The sequence below is a fragment of the Penaeus chinensis genome, chromosome 29 (assembly GCF_019202785.1).
Source record: "Penaeus chinensis breed Huanghai No. 1 chromosome 29, ASM1920278v2, whole genome shotgun sequence".
NCBI lineage: Eukaryota > Metazoa > Arthropoda > Malacostraca > Decapoda > Penaeidae > Penaeus > Penaeus chinensis.
In genome coordinates, this window is record NC_061847.1 from 20,992,771 (window position 1) to 21,007,781 (window position 15,011).

The window sequence follows — 15,011 nt, forward strand, 5'->3', positions numbered from 1 at the left end:
TTCGCCTCATACAAGACATGTATCTAAATAGCAAAACGAGGGTGCGATGTGCCGCGGAACCTCATGTGATTTTGAAGTTACTGTTGGTTTACACCAGGAGTCAACAATCAGCTCATTCCTGTTTGCCATTTTGATAGACTTTAACGGGCATGGGATATGTTGTTTGCCGATGATGTGTTGAGTGGTGAAACGAAGGAAGAGGTGGAGGCGAGACTGGAAGAGTTTAAAGTGGCTACGGAAGATCGAGTAAGCTGAACGAAAACAGAGCATGTATTCATGGGAGACCCTAGAATGGCGCGCGAGGTGAAGTTAGAAGGCAATAAGCTATACAGAGTGACAGAGGACGAAGAGGATCCAAGAAGGCCTGGGAGTACGGAAGAAAGTAACAGGCATCTTGTGCAACAAGAACGTACCTAAAGTGAAAAGAAAGAGGTACGAGACGGCAGTGAGACCGGCGATGTTATATGAAATGGAGACGGTGGGAGTGACAAAAATAAACAAAACAGGAGAGCAAAATAGAGGTAGCGAGATGAGGATACTAAGGTACTCGCTAGTAAAGACAAGCTTAGACAAAATCAGGAACGAAATGATACGAAAGGAAGTCGCAGTTGAAGAAATGAGTATTAAATTGAGAGAAATGAGGCTAAGATAGCTAGGGCACGTATTGAGGAGAGGCGAGGGTTATGTAGGGAAGAGAATTAGAAGGATGAAGGTCGGACAGAAAAAGAGGGGCAGACCAAAGAGAAGAGAGGAAGATTGCATCCATGAAGACCTTAGAGCAGTGGTTCTTAACCTTTTAACTATACCATACCCCTCTTTAGGAATTTGTCCTTCCCCTACCCCTCCCTTGCATCTGTAAATGAAATTCCCAGATTCCCTCACAGATTTTAATGAAAATTATAAGTATGTTTTGTTAGTCTTCTTAATGAGTATCGATTAGTGTCATTATAATTAATCTTTCTATTATGTGCTCTCGTTAAGAGAATAACAAAGATAATTAGGGAAATGACTGCCTTTTTTCCAAGGGTTTGCAAAAGGGCTTTGGAAAATGCTGAAGCCCAGCCTAATACGGCGCGCCCTCAGGTGAAGAACAACTGCCTTAGAGCAACAGAAAGAAAAGAAGAAAACGCGATGAACAGAAGAGAGCGGAATGTGATCCGCACCGTCGACCCCGCAGAGAAAACACGTAGAAGAAAAGAAAGGATATCCGTACAAATAAATAAATAAGATTCTGAAACATACATTTTGCGAATGTCTAAACAAACAAACAATAAAACATGTATAAAATAAATGAGAAATAAAAACAGTGTAGTTCCCCACGTGATTATCTACAGAAAATGAAACCAAAGTTTATAAAAGAAAATGTAAAAGTTTAGCGCAGTAACTATTTTATTGTTTTCACTATCCAAGAAAACGAGTAGAAAATTACACACGCTCACACACAAAAGAGAAAGAGAGAAAGAGAGAGAGAGAGAGAGAGAGAGAGAGAGAGAGAGATAGAGATATAGAGAGAGAGAGAAAGAGAGAGAGAGAGAGATTAGATAGTATGTGAGTTTAAATAGCTTTAGATTTTCTAACCCAAGTGCATCAGACAAAATAATATATATATATATATATATATATATATATATATATATATATAGTTAACATGCCTGACCATAAGGGTGACTGGATAATCAGCCGAGACATTACAAACTAACTAGATTCGCAATACAAAGGAATGCAAAATTCATAAAGTAGATGGCGCTGGCTATTGGGATTTATAACACTAACTGGCAACTGTTCAGTTACTCTTTCGACTTGACGTTTGACAACAATAAACAGAGAAAGCGCAGGCTGGAAATCAGGATTTTTAACTTCAAGTATTTTCTTTTGCCTTTGTAACTAGATTGGCTTTTATATTATTATATATTGTATACAGATTGCTTAATTACAAAGAACATTGGTGGAATAAGGGTTAACTTATTTTTTCCTTGTAGAATGTAGACACAGCTTCATGAGTAAATTTGAATTTTGTTATTTATATATCTAAATTCTTTTGCAGATAATTTTACAACTCTATCAACATATTCTATGCGCTATAAGAACCCCGAACCTTTAGTAAGCACTCTTCCTCCGAAAAAAGCAAGATATAATTCCCCGAGAGCGCGCGGGGGGGTCGGCGGCAGCGATCGTGCGGCTGAGGGCGATGGCAGAGGCCGTGTGAGGCGACGACATGAATGAATTAACCAGAAAAGTGGACGCTTCGTTTTCACCCAAGTCGTCCCCTCGTGGTTCCAGGTCCCCCATGGCCACTCCAAACCTCTCGAGAAATGACTCCACGGGGACCTTGAAAATGACGATATCAGCTGGAAAACATCCCGCGGTGGTCCATTCTGGGCCCTTCTACTTGATGAAGGTTAGAGAAGCTAAAGTTCGCTGGAGGAAGCTTTTTCGGATGTGCGCCACGGGGTATGGGGGTGTCTATAATGCAGCTGGGTTTCTTGTAGGATTTGCTTTCGATTAGTTGCTGTAGGCAGGAGACCAAAATTAGGAATCCTCTATAATTTTGCCTGGAGGGTGTTGCATGTATCCTCTGCTGCCCAAATTCACAACATTAGGCTATCAGAAAACACAAGATATCTTGCTCGTTTAGTTAAAGCTTGTAATTTTCCAGAAAAGCACCCCAGCAAGTGATGAGTGGATTGTAAACTTCACGCTTTCGCAAAAGCTAGTAAACCTATGCCGCATATAAGCTGGCAAGATAGAGTTTGTGGTTAGATGAGCTGAATTATCAAGCACTCTTGCAGCAGGACAAATTTGCATCTGATTTTGAAAGCTTGAGACTGCCAGAATATGGGCTGTAGCTAGATACTTGAGTTCTTGGCTTACGTTCCAATTGAGTCCGTTGCTGCGTGTGCCTCACATATGAGTCCCCAGTAACAGACAGTTGCTGTTATGGCACTTACACAGAAATAAGTGTTTTTCACTTGGAGGTTATGGATGGGTTAACCCCTTAACGATGGGTCAGGTCTAAAGACATCAAAACAAACCGCTCAAAATGTGGCGTGCTGCTGTACGCCACGGTGACGTGCCAAAGCGCAACGAGCCGGTGATTCGGCTCAATGTACCAAATCACTCCCACACTCAAAAGTCAGTGCGTTGCCATTGATTCTTCACCCATCACCAAGGGGTTAATGTATTTTCTAGTAAAAATACAAAATAGGATTAGGGTGATATTGGAATGCTATTGCTTGAGAATTAGTGGCTGGGTACATGCAGTCCGTCTAAATGATCTCCGCTATTTACCAAGTCTTTTATTTTCTGAGAGAAAATGTATCAGTTAACATTGTTATCATTATTGTCATTATTATCATTGTAACATTATCAAAAATAAGGAAAGTTTTGAAAATATGGTAATTTCTCACAATACCTTCGCATAACCAGTCAGGACGATTTTGGTATCAATGTTTTCATTTCACTGTCTATTATACATATATGCAGGAATTACGCTGCAGACCCCCCCAAACCTCAACATTCTTAGCCCTAATAGCAGGGGAGGGAAAGAAAGGTGCCAAGGGAAATTCTGGTGTAAAAAAAAAAAATTTATATGCACAGAATCAGCCATTAGTTAATGTTACCGAGAGCGACACACGGAGGTAGAGCAAAATGGACATTGCCATATTGTAGAGCATAATAAAAAATAGTGTAGGAATCAATACAACTAAATCTGCAGCGGCCTCATATTTCCCGGGAAATGACAAAAATAGGCTCTGCATGTCCCCATCCATGTTTACCTTGCCAGGACCAAAACAAATGTGACGCGTAACTCATTATTGCGATCTATGAAGTAGTCCATGTATTACTACGCGCTTGTGAAAACGATTATTATGTAATTACCAGAGTCTGTTTTTCCGAATTCATGTATTTAATGAATTGTTTTACTTTTAATATACTTCTTTTATGTGCTTTGGTAATTATTTACACTATGTTGCACAATAACTGACTAGGCGCATATAATTTGGCTAGGCTAGGCTAACTTAGGTTATGCAAGGTTAGGTTAGGCTAGGCTAGGCTAGGCTAGGTTAGGTTAGGTTAGGTTTTTATATTACTAGGGGTCCAGGGAGCGTATCCCCCTGGCTAGGCGCATATAATACCACGGGGAGGGAATATATAGATCGTAGTGTATAAAAGCCACAGAATTAAGATTAGGTTGGTTTATTGGTCAGAACGCATTGTACAATTACCACAGGGGATCTGGATTATGTGAAATCCCGTAAATTTTTACCGAGCATTGGGTTTGATTCCCGTAGAGTTTTTCGAAAATTGGCGTCAATCCGTAGACTTTTAAAGATGGCGGGGGCGTCCGTAGAGTTTCACTGGCCGATTTCCTTCGTTTTTTGTGCTTTTCGGGACAGAAATTTGGCTCGGGTTTTCGAAAAATTGACTTTTTAACGTTTCTTAAATCACTTTCTTCAATTTCTGCAAGTTCCTATTGACATCAAGTGCCATCCATCCCCCCCCCCCCCCCTCAATCCCCGGTTCCCCACGCATCCCCCAAGATCGTTTAATAGAGGGAACAAACAAAAAATCTGATTTTGAAACTTAATCGCTGAGAGGGAGCGACGTTCTCGGTAACAATTACCCAGCCATTTTATTGTCTAATCCGGGGGACTGCTTGCCCTGCAATACCCAAAGAAAACAAAGAATCCTCCATATATTCACTGAAAGAGAGAGCGTCGAACAGACTCGGCATCAGGCACTCCTGCATGTAGGTCGTACGCTCTATTCTGCTGTGAATAACTAGAGAATTCTTCCTGGGCAGGTGTTGGGGGGGCTGGTGATAGGGGGGCTGGTGATAGGGGGCACAGTGCCCTGCATTTGACATATAGTGACTGATTCGGTGTAGATTATTTATATTTAAACCTGCAATTTCTCTGGTACCTTTTATGCCCTCCCCTGCTATTTGGGCTAAGATTTCCACTAATGGGTTTTTTTTGCAGCATACTTTCTATATATTTAGGTAACAGAGAGTGACAGGAATCCATCAATACTAAAATCATAATGTTCAGGTGTGCAAAGGTATTCTGAAAAATTACCAAAAATATCAATATCAAATTTTCTTCATGAAATTTCAAAGAATAGGGCGAGGTAAGATAAGTCTAATAACTGCCTCATTGATGACTTACAGCTGCTAGACCCAGCTATGTGTAAACTAAATAGTAAATATTCAGAATATCTTCACATGACTGATCACGACAATAGTCTACTACCCGTATATATAGAGAAATTATGTTGCGGAACCAACACCCCAATGCCCAAATCTTGTCCCCCACAGCAGGGGAGGGCATAAATGGTGCCAGGGAAATTGTAGGTAGAATATGAATAAAGTACAAGACCACCCTAAAGGGGGGCTACTGCCCCATAACCCTCACCCTTGACAACAACGAATCCAATACACATATACAGCAGGATAAAGCATAGGACAGACTCGACATTAGGAGCTCCTGCAGTTGCTCATACGCTTTTATCCTGCCGTTAATGCATGGAGAATTCTTTCTCTTCAAGGACAGGGATTAGGGAGCACTAGCCTCCCAAGTGGTCTTAGGGGCACAGCACCCATCATTAGACAGTATAGTGACATATTTTGGCCATATTATTATTATAGTGATATGTTTTGTGTATAGTATTTATATTTAATCCTTAAGTTTTCCTGGTACCTTTCATGCCATCAGGGCCAAGAATGGGCGGGTTTGGGGAGGTTCTGTGGCAAATGTGTTACATACATGGGTAGTAGATGGGTTGAGGAATGCATCAATAACACTATCATTGCGAACAGTCATGCAAAGACATTCCAAACAATTACCAACGAGTTTATGTTCTGTCCACAGGTTTTGTTGATGGCTTTACAATTGCTCAGTCTTTCCCCTTCCTTGAGTTTGTGTGATTTTTTTATTTTTTCTTCTTCTTTTATTTATTGTTATTGATTTTAGTACTTATTATTGGTTTTATGATTATGGTGATTTTATTAAGGTACTAAGAATAATAGAAATAACAAAATGGTATCTATCCAAATATAAAAAAATTGAGATGTGTATTCATAAGGAATAAACTATAGTAATTTTTTATTTTTATTTTTTTAAAGGCTTTTGTGAGAAAGCTGCAATATTAGTATAACTAATTCGTTAGTAATTGCTAACTGTGAAAATACAAAAAAAATGAAAGATTTAGAAGGATATTCATGATTATTATTTTATCTAATTTATTCCTTTTTTAATTGCAGGACCCAGCAACAGAGAATGAGCTCACAGGTGCTACCAACCTGATGCAGCACTTTAACTTGGAGCATTCGTACAACAAATTCACAGGCAAGAAGGCAAGTGTAAATTTGTCTTGTGGTTATTTTAGAATTAGAGCAAGAGTTGTAAGGATCTCTCTCTCTATCTATCTCTCTCTCTCTCTCTCTCTCTCTCTCTCTCTCTCTCTCTCTCTCTCTCTCTCTCTCTCTCTCTCTCTCTCTTTCTCTTTCTCTTTCTCTCAAGGATCTCTCTCTCTCTCTCTCAAGGATCTCTCTCTCTCTCTCTCAAGGATCTCTCTCTTTCTCTCTCTCTCAAGGATCTCTCTCTTTCTCTCTCTCTCAAGGATCTCTCTCTCTCTCTCTCTCTCTCTCTCTCTCTCTCTCTCTCTCTCTCTCTCTCTCTCTCTCTCTCTCAAGGATCTCTCTCTCTAGTGTGCTGTGTGGTGCAGCGGTAGCGTTCTCGTCTAGCAATCTTGCTGACCTGCGTTCGAATCCCTCGCCGCCAGTGGATGGTAACCCCGGCCATTCCTTGCACACAGGGGATAGTTTAGAAGCAAAATGAAACAGACAGTATGTCACACCAAGAATATCCATTGTTACAAATGGAATCAAAACTAAACTTTAACTCTCTCTCTCTCTCTCTCTCTCTCTCTCTCTCTCTCTCTCTCTCTCTCTCTCTCTCTCTCTCTCTCTCTCTCACTCTCTCTCTCTCAAGGATCTCTCTCTCTCTCTCAAGGATCTCTCTCTCTCTCTCTCTCTCAAGGATCTCTCTCTCTCTCTCTCTCTCAAGGATCTCTCTCTCTCTCTCTCTCTCAAGGATCTCTCTCTCTCTCTCTCTCTCAAGGATCTCTCTCTCTCTCTCTCTCTCAAGGATCTCTCTCTCTCTCTCTCTCTCTCTCTCTCTCTCTCTCTCTCTCTCTCTCTCTCTCTCTCTCTCTCTCTCTCTCTCTCAAGGATCTCTCTCTCTCTCTCTCTCTCAAGGATCTCTCTCTCTCTCTCTCTCTCAAGGATCTCTCTCTCTCTCTCTCTCTCTCTCTCTCTCTCTCTCTCTCTCTCTCTCTCTCTCTCTCTCTCTCTCTCTCTCTCTCTCTCTCTCAAGGATCTCTCTCTTTCTCTCTCTCTCAAGGATCTCTCTCTTTCTCTCTCTCAAGGATCTCTCTCTTTCTCTCTCTCTCAAGGATCTCTCTCTTTCTCTCTCTCTCACGGATCTCTCTCTTTCTCTCTCTCTCAAGGATCTCTCTCTTTCTCTCTCTCTCAAGGATCTCTCTCTCTCAAGGATCTCTCTCTCTCTCTCTCTCTCTTTCTCTTTCTCTTTCTCTTTCTCTTTCTCTCTCTCTCTCTCTCTCTCTCTCTCTCTCTCTCTCTCTCTCTCTCTCTCTCTCTCTCTCTTCTCTCTCTCTCTTCTCTCTCTCTCTTCTCTCAAGGATCTCTCTCTTTCTCTCTCTCTCTCTCTCTCAAGGATCTCTCTCTCTCTCTATCAAGGATCTCTCTCTCTCTCTCTCAAGGATCTCTCTCTCTCTCTCTCAAGGATCTCTCTCTCTCTCTCTCAAGGATCTCTCTCTCTCTCTCTCAAGGATCTCTCTCTCTCTCTCTCAAGGATCTCTCTCTCTCTCTCTCTCAAGGATCTCTCTCTCTCTCTCTCAAGGATCTCTCTCTCTCTCTCTCAAGGATCTCTCTCTCTCTCTCTCAAGGATCTCTCTCTCTCTCTCTCAAGGATCTCTCTCTCTCTCTCTCAAGGATCTCTCTCTCTCTCTCTCAAGGATCTCTCTCTCTCTCTCTCAAGGATCTCTCTCTCTCTCTCTCAAGGATCTCTCTCTCTCTCTCTTTCAAGGATCTCTCTCTCTCTCTCTTTCAAGGATCTCTCTCTCTCTCTCTTTCAAGGATCTCTCTCTCTCTCTCTTTCAAGGATCTCTCTCTCTCTCTCTTCAAGGATCTCTCTCTCTCTCTCTTCAAGGATCTCTCTCTCTCTCTCTCTCAAGGATCTCTCTCTCTCTCTCTCTCTCAAGGATCTCTCTCTCTCTCTCTCTCAAGGATCTCTCTCTCTCTCTCTCTCAAGGATCTCTCTCTCTCTCTCTCTCAAGGATCTCTCTCTCTCTCTCTCTCAAGGATCTCTCTCTCTCTCTCTCTCTCTCTCTCTCTCTCTCTCTCTCTCTCTCTCTCTCTCTCTCTCTCTCTCTCTCTCTCAAGGATCTCTCTCTCTCTCTCTCCCTCTCTCAAGGATCTCTCTCTCTCTCTCTCTCTCTCTCTCTCTCTCTCTCTCTCTCTCTCTCTCTCTCTCTCTCTCTCTCTCTCTCTCTCTCTCTCTCTCTCTCTTTCTCTCTCTCTCTCTCTCTCTCTCTCTCTCTCTTTCTCTCTCTCTCTCCCTCCCTCCCTCCCTCCCTCCCTCCCTCCCTCCCCCCCTCTCCCTCCCTCCCTCCCTTCCTCCCTCCCTTCCTCCCTTCCTCCCTTCCTCCCGCTTGTTCTCTCTTCCTCTTTCTTGTTCTCTCTCTCTTTCTACTAACCATACATACAGGACATTTGCCATGGAATCCCCAAACCCTCAATAGCAGGCCCCAAAAGAAGGGGAGGGCATGGAAGGCCCAACCCACTACATTTTAATATATAATGACCAGTTCTCTGTATATTACTCATATTTTACCCTGCAATTTCCTTGGTACCATTCATGCCCTCCCCTGCTGTTAGGACTAAGTGGGTATTGGGGGAAGGGGTTTTTCCTTAGCTTAATGGGTAGTAGAGTAATCCACCGATGCCACTATTGTCATGATCAGTCATGTGAAGGTATTTGATTATTTATCCTTAAATAAATTAATCTTTTGGAGAGTGGAATATTGCAGAAATGTCTTATATATTTCATATATAGGTTCTTTGGAAATTCTCTACAATAAGGAGACTCCCCAGAGACTTAATCTCCATCTGCTTGTCACATTTTTTTCAATTTTAGTTGCTATGCCAACAACAACAACTCCCCAGCAAACAGTCTTCACCTTTGTATATGTACTAAGTTCACAAGGAGTAGACTTAGGCTGAGAACAGCACTTTCCACAATCTTCTTTCTTTATTTGAGACATTATCGTTCGTGTCTGCAGATTATTTCTTGTACTGAGGAATGCAATTTTTTGTTCTCTTTAACCCAATGCCGCCGGGGAAAATGAATGGCTCTGCTAGTCAATTAGTAGACCTTGTGACCGTACCTGATTTGAATTGGCAGGAAAAACGTATTTTTTACTAGTGCTATGAATATCGATGGTGAAATTTTTATTATAAACATTATAATTATTACAATGTTTTTTAATATTAGTAACAGCAAAATAAGATAACGTAAAATATTTTGTAAATCAAAGAAAAGGGTGAACGGGCGAGACAGGCAGTACTCATAACTGGCTCATTGGTGACTTAGTACAAGTGTAGCCATCTATGTGTAAAAACAATCAAACAAGTACTAACAGTGGGCATAGCACGTGTCTACCCTTCGCACCCATCAGCAAGGGGTTAAGAATATCATCTTCAGTTTGCCCTAGCATAGTGCATTCATACTGTATGGATTGACCAGGTTCTTTATATTTGGAAAGTGTTGAAAAAACGTAAAGTTATGATGTATTTCTATTGTACCTTATGGATGGAAGAATGACAAATTTTGTGTGTCTGATCATTTTAATGCCTTCTTCTCCAGGTGAGAGATTCCTTATCATCCTTCCTGCCAACACTCCCAGGAATCATAGACACTCCTGCTCACCTCACCAATTCCTCACTCCAGTCACTCATCGAGAAGCCACCGGTTTTCAAGGAATTCACTTTGCTCAATCACCACCAGGTAATTCCTCAAATTTTGACTTATAATTTAGACTGTGTTGTTGTATGTATTGGGATTGTAATTAACCTCTTGGATAGGGTTACTTAGTAGCTACAAGCTACACAGATGTGTAGCTTGTAGGCCAGGCTGAAGTAAACACTTATGTGTGGTGACATGGCTCTGCCTCCCCTTTCATCTTTTTCTGAATAAGCATGTTCTGTTTTTTTCCCATTTTCTAATGTCAGTATTTGTCATAACTAGTGAAAACAAAAAGTAATGGTTTGTTATTTGTGTCATTTAAAAAAAAATGTGATATTAAATTTTCTTTAATATAATTGCACCGCCTGTCATGATGGCCAGGAATAGGATCCTGAGCTTGGAAATAGTGTCCTCCCTGGAGCCAGCACTCTTCCAGTTAAGACTGATGGATGGTACATTCTACACTTGTTTAACAATAGGAGTAAAGCAAGAGCCCCATCCTAAATGCCTCTGAGTCTGATCACCCTCCAAGAGAGCTTTGTGCTCTTGTGGCAAGTTATTCCCATCACCCTGGCCTTCAGTAAAAATTCTGTGGATGACTTGTTCCTCTCACCCCAACCCTCAGCCAAATTTTTCTCCGACAGCATATTCATGTTACCCTTTAAGCCAAATTATTTAATGACATGATGGGCATATTACCTGAATCATAAGAGAGTAATGGAAGATTGACACATTTGTTTTTTTTTATTTGATATATTTGTTAGGCACCTAAAGGTAAGGGAGTCAAGTCACCAAAATGATGTTTGGATGATTTTCATTCAGTGTATCCATCAGTACCACATGTTTTTTGTGTTCTTGCATGTATTTTGATACTCGTTATGCACTTATTGCCATGCAGATTTCAAATTTTGGGGTGGGGGATCATGTCCCTTTACCCTCTCTACTTCTGGGCACTTTGTATGCAAATTAGTTTTGAATGGGTATCGTAGACGTTAAAATAGTTTGATGGCAATATTTTCATGAGGGTTCTTTAGACATAGACAAGAGGGAAGAAAGTGTTATAGTTTTCCTTGCTAAAATATAGTTATTAAGGCCTGGAAATCTGTTAGGAAGATAGCTAATGTAATCAGCATATTCTGCATAATCAGGGACATTCTTATTAGGGAAAAAAAAACAAATAAATAGATAAATCAAAATAAAGTAGTAAACTAACCTGAGTTAGTGTAAGACTTGTTTGACCTGTTTGAGATAACTATCAAATGTATTTGTTTCCAGCTTGCTGCATTCCGCCTACATGCAGGCCCACTTCCAGAACAATATCGCTTCATGAATCAGCCTCCAGGCCAGCGGAAACATAAAAAACACAAGAAGCACAAATTCAAAGCAGGGGAAACACCAACACAAGATGGCTCTGCCGACGGGTCAGATATGCACGAGAAAAAGCACAAGAAAAAGAAGAATGACGAGGAGAGGGAAAAGAAAAAGAAAAAGAAAGAGAAGAAGAAGAAGAAACAAAAACACAGTCCAGAACATCCAGGAATTTCGGGTGGTGACATGAATAGGATAATTCAATGATAAGACAGTGTAGTGCGAGCCTTAATATTACAGAGATAGAAACATCTACTGAATCATGGTTCACCTTTGTGCATCAAGTTACAGTGTTTGTAAAACTTGTAAGTGAAGCTTAAAAAGAAGCATTTTTCCAGTTAAGGATAGTCTTTCTCGGTATGTTAGACCCCAAGTCTATATATGTTACATGAGTCAGATTATTATAGTTAACTTTTTATACCTTTCAAGTATTGTACTAAGCATTTTAAATGTCTGTGGCAGAATAGACAATGCAAGGTACTGACTTGTCTAATGAAAATGTTCCTTTTTTTTTTTTTTTTTTTTTTTTCTTTTTTTTTTTTTCTTTCTTTTTTTTGTTAAATCAATAAAATCTCAACTCAGTGATGTTTGTCTTTAGCGGAAGAATGTAATCATTCTTGAATCATTTACTGATCATTTTAATAAATATAGCTGGATTTGTAATTATGTGAAGTAATGAACTGGCCTGGATTTCTTTAGTTACAGTAATCAGGGAAATAACTAAGAATGCAAAGATTATCTAATACCACTTAATGAGCAGAGAAATGTCCTTTTTATGTCTGAAATCTTATTTATATTAAACCACTTCTCTAATTATCTTTGCAAATCAAATAAGGGAATTGTGTTGTAAGAGATTAAGTTATGTTACTTTTATGATGAAAAACAATGAAATGAAAAAAGAAATATTATTTTTTATTTCCTTTGCTTATTTATAAGGATTAAATTTTCTTTATAACAATAAAGCTAATATTTTTCACCTTCCATTGTTACAGTGTGTTCTTACATTTATTGATTTATGTGGATGTAGGCATGGAGAAGTATGTCCATGTGTGTGTGTGTATGTGTGTGTTTGGAGGGGGGGGGGGGGTGCATTGTTCATCCAGAATTAGTTCTCTTAGGAAACTGCAATTCTCTACATGCATATCACAGCATTTTTAATTTAAACCTAAGTCATAATTTTTAAACATAACCTGTCTACTATTGTTAGATTAACTTTCTTCAGCATTTCTTTGTAGTTCATCTGGTGGTTCTTAGTTCAAACATTCCAGATTATCCATTTCCTTGTGTAAGTGGAAACTTCCCGTGATTGAAAGGAACTCTAGAGTAGGCTACATGATAGTTGTGATGACTTTCTTTACCATTTCTTTGTCCACATACATGATTGGCTCTAGATTTGAGTTAGCAGTAGTATTTTGTTTGCATCGTTATATGTGTGAATCGCAAGGTTTTCAACATTTGAAACTGCTTCTCCCAATTTTCACTGATGCAGAGATTGATTTTTACTAACCCCCATATTTGATTAACTGGTCAGTTCATCATGAAATTACTGGTCTGAATCTAGCAAATGGCAATTGACATGTAAATAGCTCATCTGACTGGGTATTTTGGTATAAAATATATCATGGCAGAGTGGATGCAGCAGATCATTGACTTACAAATATTACATAAAGAAAGAATGATATCTGCTTCAACATTATACATTTCTACAATATTTTCCTATCCATCTTAAAGTTCTGCATTGAGCAGACATTAAGTAGATCATATAGAGGTATGTGCAGTTTTCTACATATGAATGTATCTTCATAGATTTCTGTCAGTTTTTCACATGACTTGTAATGCAAACTATTATAATTTGCCAATTTATTTATTTTTATGTATTTATATATTTTTCCTTTACACACACAAAAATGCCAACATGTGTGCAACTCAATGTTTAAAAAAAAAATCCAGATACACTTTACAACTTGCCTAAGAGCCCTATGAAAAATGATATATTAATTACCTTCTATTTTGATGAGACAAGTATATTTTTGTCCTTTTATAGATTCAAATACAAACCTTTGCAAAAAAAAGATATGCTGTGATTAAATAGATATATATAGATATGTATATATTCCACCTCTTTTACAAATAAAGTGTCTTATTAGAATTAACAGCACTGAATACACCATGCTCTCAAGTAACACTGTAATGTACTATCTAGATATTCATTTCATGAAGGCTAATAATCTGAAATATCTGCTCCCAACTTATAATTCTTATATTTTTTTTTTATTAGAAAAAAAAAACATTTTACATGTACTTATCAAATTTTCTTTTTCTTTGTGCTTTTGTTAATACACACATACATACATACGTATGTACGTACATACATACATACGTACATACATACATACGTACATACATACATACGTACGTACGTACATACATACATACGTACGTACATATATACAGACACACACCAACACGCATATGCACACACACAAGGACATACACACACACACATACACACATGCACGCACACGCACATATACACATGCACGCACATGCGCGCACACACACACATACACATACATATGTATATAATGTATATGTGTGTTTATGTCATTGTCACTGACGGAATCTACATGAATGTTTTATTAACTACAGTATGTGACCATGCCCTTGTCGTATAAAAAAAATACACACACACACACACACACACACACACACACACACACACACACACACACACACACACACGGCGAGGCTTGCCTGCCTTGTTAACTATGAAGCAGTATCTGTACAGTGCTACACTATTCCCCCATACACCGCCGAAAGTCCACTAATATTGGCAAGATTACCTTCCGTAGACATGACTTCCCTGTCCGACCGTATCGACCCCTCCCCCGTCATTGTCTGAAATGTTGGCGTTTTGGCCACCCTGCTGAGCACTGTTGCTCCAAGATGTTCTCTATGTCCCTAAACTGGTCATGACCGTTTAAGTTCGAGTCTGAGGTAGCAGTTTTTAGATTTAAACTAGACCTTACTCTACACGAGGGCCGGACAGAAAGCACGCTGACAAGGTTTACTCTCGCTACTTTTCCAATGCTCTCCTTCGCTCTGCTCCTGTCCTTTCTTCCTAAGATGTCTCATCATCTCACCCCCTACCCCTTACCATCTTACCTACTATCTCCTCTTCCAAATCAAATTCTTTTCTCCGGTGCCCGCCCCTCCTCGCTTTGCTTGTCGCACCAGGCGATCTAAACGTTCCAACCTATCTATTGTGCCACATTGTACTACATTCACCACTTCCTCTGCTTCTCGGGCTTCTCTTTTCCACTTCTTAAGAAAACCTTCCTTTCTGAACCCCCCTCCCCCAATCCCTTGCCCTTTACTGTCTTGTGCGTGTGCGTTGGGGGGGGGGGGGGGGGGAGGCTTAGGAGAAGGGAGATTGAGGCCCAATGTAGGGGATCGCCCTTGACTTGGACCTCAGCCCTCGCCTCAACTAATTTTGCATGGTCTTTTCTTCGATCCCTTTTTCCCTTCTCTTTTTCATCCCCTTCTGTCCACTTAACTTGTTTTTACCCATTTCGCCACAATACTTTTTCACAATGC

The 15,011-nt window shown here is 39.9% G+C and overlaps 1 protein-coding gene across 1 annotated transcript; it reads left to right on the top strand.

Annotated features, from left to right (window-relative positions):
• Window positions 1-2,113: 2,113 nt before the first annotated feature.
• Window positions 2,114-13,513, top strand: LOC125040886 (mediator of RNA polymerase II transcription subunit 19-like). Its single transcript, XM_047635663.1, has 4 exons — window positions 2,114-2,398; window positions 6,263-6,355; window positions 9,948-10,088; window positions 11,322-13,513. The coding sequence occupies exons 1-4, from the start codon at window positions 2,216-2,218 to the stop codon at window positions 11,619-11,621; spliced, it is 717 nt and encodes a 238-aa protein (XP_047491619.1). The 5' UTR covers window positions 2,114-2,215; the 3' UTR covers window positions 11,622-13,513.
• The last annotated feature ends 1,498 nt before the right edge of the window (window positions 13,514-15,011 follow it).

What these genes read in the sequence shown, in the direction of transcription:
- LOC125040886 (XM_047635663.1), top strand. Translation starts at nt 2,216, where the DNA reads ATGAATGAATTAACCAGAAAAGTGGACGCTTCGTTTTCACCCAAGTCG. An exon ending in GGCCCTTCTACTTGATGAAG is followed by an intron (nt 2,399 to 6,262) that starts GTTAGAGAAGCT and finishes TTTTAATTGCAG; the next exon opens with GACCCAGCAACAGAGAATGA. An exon ending in ACAAATTCACAGGCAAGAAG is followed by an intron (nt 6,356 to 9,947) that starts GCAAGTGTAAAT and finishes CTTCTTCTCCAG; the next exon opens with GTGAGAGATTCCTTATCATC.